Source organism: Cebus imitator, unplaced genomic scaffold, assembly GCF_001604975.1.
Source record: "Cebus imitator isolate Cc_AM_T3 unplaced genomic scaffold, Cebus_imitator-1.0 Scaffold331, whole genome shotgun sequence".
NCBI classification, from domain to species: domain Eukaryota; kingdom Metazoa; phylum Chordata; class Mammalia; order Primates; family Cebidae; genus Cebus; species Cebus imitator.
Window position 1 is genome coordinate 236,704 of NW_016107646.1, and position 9,353 is coordinate 246,056.

The 9,353-nt window shown below is 41.3% G+C and overlaps 1 protein-coding gene across 1 annotated transcript; it reads right to left on the bottom strand.

The window, feature by feature from the left end:
* Positions 1–5,633: 5,633 nt before the first annotated feature.
* Positions 5,634–8,515, bottom strand: RPL30 (ribosomal protein L30). The gene is made up of 4 exons (XM_017504993.2): positions 8,424–8,515; positions 8,266–8,318; positions 7,860–8,005; positions 5,634–5,869 (listed from the first exon to the last, which is right to left on the bottom strand). Exons 2-4 carry the CDS (start codon positions 8,284–8,286, stop codon positions 5,689–5,691), a joined length of 348 nt encoding a protein of 115 aa, XP_017360482.1. The 5' UTR covers positions 8,287–8,318; positions 8,424–8,515; the 3' UTR covers positions 5,634–5,688.
* Between the last annotated feature and the right edge of the window lie 838 nt (positions 8,516–9,353).

A 9,353-nucleotide genomic window follows, 5' to 3' on the forward strand; every position in this document is an offset into this window, starting at 1 on the left:
CATAGAACAAAGACAAGAAGTAGACACCAACTTGTATAAATTTATCTAGGAAAAGAAATCCTTCAGAATTCTAAGATGAATTTACCAGGTGAGAACGAATAAGCTATGCAAGGTATTTTGTAATATACTGTGGACACAACTTGCTTCTGCCTCGTCCTGCCTTAGTGTTGCAATCTCATTTAACTATATGATAAAGTTTGCAGAGTCTTACTTCTGTAGAACACTGGCCATAGGAAATGCTGTTTTTTGTATGGGACTTTACCTTGATATATGTATATGGATGTATGCATAAAATCATAGGACATAAGTACTTGTGGAACTAGTTGGATTTTTTTATACAATATTAAAATTCACCACTTCAGAAAATGGTATTCTGTGTAAAATTCTTAAACATTAAATGGAAGATGGCCAATATGCCTATGAAAAAAATGTTGAAACTCACTAGTAACCAGGAAAATACAGGTTAAAACAATACCATTTTTCACCCATCAGCTTGGCAAAATGAGTATGTTTCAACAAGTGTTGGTAAGGATGTGAAAATGTGGGGCTCTTATAGAAGGAATGCAAATGGCACTCTTTGTAGAGTAAATCTGTTGACATCTCATAAAACTGCAAATGCACACAACCCTGTAAATCTAGAAACTACACTCGGTTATCTAACTAGATGATTTTAGCAAATACATACAGAGACCTGTGTAAGAATGTTACTAGACTTTGTAAAAGCAACAAATAAGGAACAACTTAAACATCATCAGAAGGGGGAACTGATAAACTGTGGTGTAATCCATGCCACAGAAATACACCACAACATGTACAGGCATGTGCTACATCTCCACAAATACACGGTCTGACACAAAAATACTTTAAAAAGAATGACAGAATGTTTAGCATGATAACGTTCCTGAAAATTAAACAAAAACCAAAATGTCACTAGTTGTTCAAAGATGTAAATAGGTATATTTAAGTATAGGAAATGTTCTAAAAGGATATGCCCAAATTGAGAAAATAGAGAAATGAGAATAGGGACAAAAACTTCAACTTTATCAACTCACAAAGGACCTTACAGCAACAAACACCGTTAAGTGGCAGCTTCAATAAGAAGCAAAGATAGCCTAAATGACATCCTTCCCATGGAAGCCAGTATATTTTAGAGTCCAAATGATGCTTTACAAACAAGACATGTTGAATAAGTTTATGTTTCCATATTTAAAGACAAGAATTTCCATCAAAATGTTCTCTTAAAAGGCAGTACAGGAGAGCTGGAAGAACATCTCCTAGGCCTCAACTTTATCTGAAAGTCATGATTATTTTTGGGTACATTAGTTTTGACTCAAAGTATTAAAACTTTTAGTTTATATTACATTTGAGTAATCCATTTGACCCTGACAACCCAAGTTTTCATTGGGAAATAGTACTAGTTTAGATTGACATTACTTTTGAGGTAGTCATGCATCACTTAATGATGGGGATATGCTCTGAGAAATGCACTGTTAGGTCATTTCATCAGTGTGTGGACATCAGAATGCACTTAGAAAAACCTAGATGGGTGTATCCCATGACACACCTAGCCTATGTTATATACCCTACTGCTTGCTCCTAGGCTATAATCCTGTATAGCACATCAGTGTACTGAACACTGCAGGCAACTGTAAAACAATGGTTATTTGTTGTATCTAAACACAGAAAAGGAAATTTTCAGCTTTACTATAATCTTATGGAAGATTATAATAAATAATCTTGTTGTATATGCAGTCCATCATTAACCAAATGTCATTATGTGGCACATGACTATTAGTCTGGAATTGCTGCCAAGGTGGCTCAATTCTACTTTACTATCTGTTGTGTTCAGGCTCCACCTAGTGGCTCAGAAGACTGCCTCCCCCTACTTTTTTTTAGCAATTAAATACATTTCAACCTAACATTTTATTTACTTGCCACGAGAATATCATTTTTTTTTTTTTTTTTTTTTTTTAGCTATTAAACAAATTTCTCCTGGGGGAAAAACTTCATGGCAAAAAAAGAAAAAGCCTCCAACCAATGCATTAAAATCTACAGATTAAGATATTTGAAGACTGTCTAAAATGTTTCTCCATTTTCCTTGTTTTTGCCACTTGTACATCTCAGTGTACGCGTTCTGCATTCCATTTTCATCAATTATTGTGGCCTTTCCATATCTGGGATTTAATCTGCAATATAAAGCTAATAGTAATATCTCACTGAGTGGTCAGAGGACTAAATGAGTTAATATATACACTATTTTGTAAAGTACCTAAAACTTTATTTTTTGAGACGGAGTCTCACTTTCACCCAGGCTAGAGTACAGTGGTGTGATTTTGGCTCACTGCAACCTCCTCCTCCCAGGTTCCAGTGATTCTCCTGCCTCAGCCTCCCAAGTAGCTGGGACTATAGGCACCTGCCACCACACCCAGCTAACTTACTTTTGTATTTTTAATAGAGACAGGCTTCACCACGTTGGCCAGGCTGGTCTTGAACACCTGACCTCAGGTGATCAGTCTGCCTCAGCCTCCCTAAGTGTTGGATTACAAGTGTGAGCCAACGCATCCAGCCATATTAATTTATTTTTAGAGACAGAGTCTTGCTCTGTCACATATGCTGAAGTACAGTGGCACCATGATAGCTCACTGTAACCTCAACCTCTTGGGCTCAAGCAATCCTCCTGCCTCAGCCACCTGAGTAGGTGGCACAACAGCCACCACAAAGGGCTAATGTTTTTAACTTTTTTGTAGAAATGGGAGTCTCATTATATTGCCCAGGCTAGTCTCAAAACTCCTGGCCTTAAATGATGCTCCTGCCTCAGCCTCCTTAAGTGCTGAGATTACAGGCATAAGCCACAGTACTGGGCCCTAAGACATGTTAAATGCTCAGTATTAACGATTACTCTTTAACGGCCTAGAGTACTGGACACAAAGATGGTGCTTGAGCTAAGCGCATGCTGAGTGAATGAAAGGACGGAATAAATTCTTTGCTGACCTGAGGAAAGTAATCTGGCAGATTCCCACCCCTATCTTTTAAAGCAAACAGGCAGTAGTAAATTAAATAATGGTAAATGCATAAGAAGTTTGAGAACTATTAACAAGACAAAATTCTGAACTAGAAAGCCATGAATGTTATCAATAAGAGAATTAAATGTTTAAGCCCTAATAATAGTCATTATCCACTTTAATTTTTGATAAGTGACACAAAGTTGAATACCTTGAGTCCCTGTCCTGTAGAACCTTTAGTGAGAGAGGTGTAATCAATGTCATAAAAAAGGTTCTCGGGTAACTCGGAGGTGCCTGTTTTAGACTGGGTGCTAAACTTGTCCTCAGAACAAGCACAGGGTAGGCCCAGAAAAGGGAAGAAACCAGATTCCACTGCAGATGGAGGGAGCAGCAAATCTAAGGAATAGGTGGAAGACAGGAGATGGCAAACTTTTCCATGACACAGGTTATCTTCCAGATGATCCAACTATTAATAGTTGCATTCATAATCAGCCTAAAATTTGGTTTCTTCTCTACATTTCTTTTGTGCCTGCCACCATCCCATTCCAACTGCAATTCTTAACACATTCTACAATATCCAATCTCTTCTTTGAGATTTCTATTTCCATACCCCCGAGTTCAGTAGAGGTATGGAGTAAATCCAATTGGCTACGTACAATCCTCTGAATATTAGAGCTACCCAAACATACTGCTTATAATTAGAAAAGAACATTTTAAATGTCACCTTACATTTCCCCAGATTTTCCTGGCCAGTGTCATTTTCTAAGAGCAGTTTAAGAGTACTTAATCAAAGGTAACACAGGCCAAAATGAGTGAGTGATGTTTCCTATCTACTAGGTTTAAACTTCTTGTCTCTCTAAACTTGCTCCTTGCTGAAAAAAACAATAGTTGTGACTGTACAAAAAGAACAAATAATGAAAAGGCAAAAGCCAAATGATGTTATAGCATATTATCAACTACCTAGAAGGCCCTAATCATAAATTTTCTTAAAACCATCATTCCAAGATGCCTGCAGACAAAGAAAAAAAAAACCACACAATAGAAACTACACAAAGAAATGGTACACCAACATGTGCAATATTGTATTCTTCGGGTCACCACACCTTGAGAAATTAGAGTTAGTCAACCTGGAGGAAAAACTAACCCAAATAGTGTGAAAAGCCAGCCTGGGGGAGAAACTGACCAAGTAGATAATAAGCACACAAACTACCATAACCATGAGATTCAAATATTTTGAACTATGGAAACAGACTAACACTATTAGAGACCAGAAGTCAGACCAAGCAATTCTTACCAAAGATTAAGATTCAAATATTTTATATCACTTTGAGCACACTGGTCTCTGGATATGTAAACATGAACACCTTAGAACACTTAAAATCTTTCATATGTTGATCTTAACTAGGAGAGAAGCTAGTTTAAAAACGTGGTGACATTTGGGGCCGATTACAATGACATGGAAGGAAAACCAAGAATGAAAAATTCCTTGCAGAATCCACAGCTTCCCACAACAAGGAACTATCCCATTACACAATGTCAGTAGTGCTCCCAAATTGAGAAATAATGAGTAAATGAACCAGTAAAACTATGAACCGCCAGACGCTCCAAAGTATTAATATATCCACAACCTCAGATTAACTTCAGACAAACTAAAATCATGAGCTATTCCCTTGGAAAAAAAACAAACTCCTTTCCCACATCCTATCAGATCGGGAACATGACCCACCCAGGGCTGTCATATAGGTATTAAGAGCTGGGGTCCTTTGACTCCAAGTGCAGTAAATGCTTGATTTTCTGTATCCTATTTAGAAGGCATCCTCATTTAATGTCTCACTCATCTACCACAAAAAATTGCCTGAAAGAGGGGATGCAGAAATGAAGGGGCAAGGAGATTGACTAGAACCCAAAGGACATTGTCTTTTCTGACACTTCTGTGGCCCCCCTGCCTCAAAGTCCAGCTGACTACATAGGGCATACCTTATTAGCACCATTCAACTCTGTAAGTTAAGATCTAACTAAATCATTATTTCCCCTCAAATTAATTCCTTTGAATGTTCCAAAGGATATTAACATACGAAGGAGGGTTCCCTGGGACATCCTCTTGGGGGATGCAATATGCAGTTCCCAAAAATGTGAATACTTAACGTACTTCACTGTACATCTTTTACTAGTATATGATATAAAACTTGGACTTAACACCTATTGGTGATCTGGGATTACTCAGAAGTTGTCCAAGTATACCAGCCACTTACAACCTTAGAAAAGATTATTCATTAAAGTAAAACTTTTCTTGACCTGTGACTGCATTTTGGATGGGGAAACACTTCGGTTAATCTTTTTTTAGGTACTCAGATTTGGTAAATTGCAATTCTGGCTAAATTCTGGGCATTTAACCTTGCTGCCAAAATACAAACAATGTCCTGAGAATGGAATTATAAAAACTGAGCTTCCTAAAAATCTAGTACTATAAAGGAACCCAGTGTACTCCCTTAACAAAAACTGGAAGACAGAAACCAGGATGTGTAACTCTTTACTGAAAAGTCTTGCCACATCCGCCTCATCCTCTCTAATCCAAGCTTCAGGAAATTGCATTAAAACAAAAAAATACACAGAACAAAACTGAAATGGATACAGTGTTTTTAAAACAAGATCGGAAAAATTTTATTAAAGGAAAATTTTGCATGGTTTACTTTTCACCAGTCTGTTCTGGCATGCTTCTAATGATGTCAGAATCACCTGGATCAATGATAGCCAGTGTGCACACTCTGTAGTATTTTCCACATGCTGTGCCCAGTTCAATATTATTGCCACTATAGTGATGGACACCAGTTTTGGCTAACATTGCATAGTACTCTATTTCGGATTTCCTTTGGGAACCAAAAAAAGTCAATAAATAAATGCCATACCAAGTGACTGACAGACTGTTACTACTTCTTTTACTAGTTTTAATGTTGTTAATCAGTAATGTAGTCAATCAGTAACAAAATTATATACTCTTAAAAAACATCATATTCATCATGTATCCCTTACAAGAGAAGGGGCAACCAGCAAATATCTACTCAACCGCGTTAAAGGTAGTATCTATGTTCATGAAAGAGGGCAGGATGCAAATAAACAAAAACCCAAAGCATTATTTAGCATTAGTAAGGGCCACATACTTTATATTTCCATGACAATCTTTAAATTAGGTATTATGTAGTCTATTTTTTATTCTTTTAGCTAATGACACTGAGCCACAGAATAGTAAGTGGAGGATCTAGAATCCAAACCTTTAAAAGATAAACCATTTCTGTCACTATTGCCCCAGTACCCAGAATTCTAGATGGGAAGTGATGCTATTTTAGAGTTAAAATTTCCAGCTGGACGCAGTGGCTCACACCTGTAATCCTAGCACTTTGGGAGGCTGAGGCAGGCGTATCACCTGAAGTCAAGAGTTCAAGATCAGGCTGGCCAACGTGGTGAGACCCTGTCTATACTAAAAATACAAAAAAAAAAATTAGCCAGGTGTGCGTGGTGCTGCGCACCTGTAATCCCAGCTACTCAGGAGGCTGAGGCAGGAGAATTGGTTGAACCTGGGAGGCAGAGGTTGAAGTGAGCCGGAATCATGCCACTGTACTCCAGCCTGGGCAACAAGGGCAAAACTTCGTCTCAAAAAAATATTCTGGACTCACATCCCAGCACTTTGCAAGGCCAGATCACTTGAGGTCAGGAGTTGCTGACCAGCCTGGTCAACATGGTGAAACCACATCTCTACTAAAAATACAAAAACTAGCCAGGCTTGGTGTCAGGCACCTGTAATCCCAGCTACTCAGTAGGCTGAGGCAGGAGAATTGCTTGAACCTGGGAGGCGGAGGTTGTAGTGAGCTGAGATCATGCCATTGCACTCCAGCCTGAGTGACAAGTGACTCCGTCTCTAAATAAATAAATAAATAATTGGGAAATGGTACCTACTCCCTACTCAATAATGACAGAGAGCAGATTAGTGGGTGCTAAACACACATGCGCGCGCGCACACACCCAAGTACCTCAGGCCCCATCCCGGATCCAATGAAATCAGAACTTTTATATTAACAAGACAACCCATGTGACTTCTTTGCACAGTCACGTTTCAGAAGCCCTACTACAGAAGACAGGCTTTAAAGTAAGTTTCAGGGAATGGTTAGGGAAAAGCCCAAACCACGGGATGGGACAGAAAGGGCATTCCAGGCTTTGACAGGAACTACAGACACCCTATATAAAATGCTATAAGCAGCTTATGCATTACCTCAGGAAATTTGGTCACATGGCTTATATTCTGCAAGATCCGAGTTTCTTGAGCTTATTTAGAATACCCTCTAAATTCAATTTCAAAACAGTGAGTCAAGCATAAACCTTGCCTCAGAACTGATTTAGTGGGCTAAACTGGGTTACTCTATGACAGCCTGCAACTCCACAGCCCAACCTCAACTTTTCTTACCTGGTTTTCTGACACTAAAGTTCACACAATGAAGCATTATTAAAGCACCTCAAAGCTAAAACAACCAAAAAAGCAGGACACAAAATACACGGAAAAACAAATCATGTGTCCGCGCGTCCATCAAACCTCGATATTCTGTTTTCACTCCTGCCACACACATTTCTCGCCCAAAAATAAGCTCACAGAAGGGGAGCACATGATTTGGGGGTGGGTGGGAGAGACGGGAATGAAGAGCCAAACACCACAATCACTACCGTAATTATCCTGCAAGTGTTCATTTGGAAAACGAGTTTTTCATAATATCCAGTTCATGCCACTTAGATTACAAGTTTACACTCCTGTATACATTCTTTCACAATGAATTCGCGGTAGGCGACGCCCGCTCAGGTTTTTCCGATTACCTCAAAGCTGGGCAGTTGTTAGCGAGAATGACCAATTTCGCTTTGCCTTGTCTGATCATCTTCAGAGTCTGCTTGTACCCCAGCACGTACTTTCCACTTTTCATAACGAGTTGGAGTCTAGAGTTGATCGACTCCAGCGACTTTTTCTACAAAGCAAACATTAAACACGGACCTGAAGGCCTCGTTTGCAACCACCTCACAACTGGACCCAGCTTTTTGAAGCCGACCCCCTTAAACTTCCGAAGTCGAGGGGCCCAAGACATTGAGAGGGCCTATCGGATTCCCTTTGGGGTCCTCCAAACGCCAGTAGGCATGCTGTCACCCCACCGGGCTCACATCTGCCCGCCCCGGCTGAGACTCATCTCTCCACGTGAATCGGCTTCCGGGCCGGGCCCGCCTCACTCACCGTCTTCTTTGCGGCCACCATCTTCCTGCCTTAGGTGCAGGACGGCCCCCAACCTAGAACAGAGAACAAAACAGGAAATTTAGAATCCGAAGTTCCAAATAGCAACCCGCAAAGCCCCCCACACTGTCTAAACCACGGTCGGTAGGAGCCCCACTCACCAAGAGCAAACGCTAAGATGGCCGGGGAGCGAGAAAGGAAAGAGCTCCCACAATGCAAAGCTCTTCATGGCAGAGCCGGAACTCCAGAAGCGGAAGTGGAAAGGATCGCAAGCGGAAAAGGCGGAGCAAAAAGCCGAGAGTTGCTGCCGGTTGCTATTGATACCGCTGACTGGAATGGCTGCTAGGCGCCGAACGCGGCGGTTCATTTCTCTAATCACAGCGCTTTCAGAGGCCGAGGCGGGAAGTTCTCTTGCGTCCAGCTCTACGCCAGCCTGGGCAACATAGCGAGACCACCCCCTTCTCTGCAAAAAAAAAAAAATAAATAAATTCGCCCGGCGTGGTGGCGCGCTCCTGTAGTCCCAGCTTCTCCAGAGGCTGTATCAACTATCGCACATCTACTAAGGTCGCACATCTAAGGAGGTCGAGGTTGCAGTGAACCGTGATCGCGTCACTGCACTCAGCCTGGGTGACAGAGTGAGACTCTGTCTCGAAGAAAAAAACAATGGCGGCGGGTGTCTTCGCTTTCCTCCTTTGCGGACCTTAAGCCTCTCGGCGTTGTGTTGCTGTTCTGCTGCGAGCCGCAGCCTAACGAATCGAAGAGCGTAGAATCTAGAGGGAGTTGGAAAGGCCGACTGAAGGTGAGGTGGAAAGGTGGATGAGGAGAGGCTGCGGCGGCTGCGACCACAGTCTAAATGCCGCTGAATTCACCTTTGCCTGGAGGCGTGGCTCTCGGAGAGCCTTGTGGATGACTCCGATGGGCCGCAGCACCTGCATTTGCTCTCCGCCTGGTAGAAGCAGTTGTGTCCCCACACCTGCGGTCACCCAAGTTACCGTCCCTTGGAGAACGGTGGCACACTGCACGAGTTCTCAAAACTCGCTTTCGTAGCTGTGTTAGCGTGAACTTGTGAGCTGAGTTTGCACTGAGAGCGC

What these genes read in the sequence shown, in the direction of transcription:
- RPL30 (XM_017504993.2), bottom strand. Translation starts at nt 8,286, where the DNA reads ATGGTGGCCGCAAAGAAGACG. An exon ending in TGGTGGCCGCAAAGAAGACG is followed by an intron (nt 8,006 to 8,265) that starts GTGAGTGAGGCG and finishes TTTGCTTTGTAG; the next exon opens with AAAAAGTCGCTGGAGTCGAT. An exon ending in AACAACTGCCCAGCTTTGAG is followed by an intron (nt 5,870 to 7,859) that starts GTAATCGGAAAA and finishes TGGTTCCCAAAG; the next exon opens with GAAATCCGAAATAGAGTACT.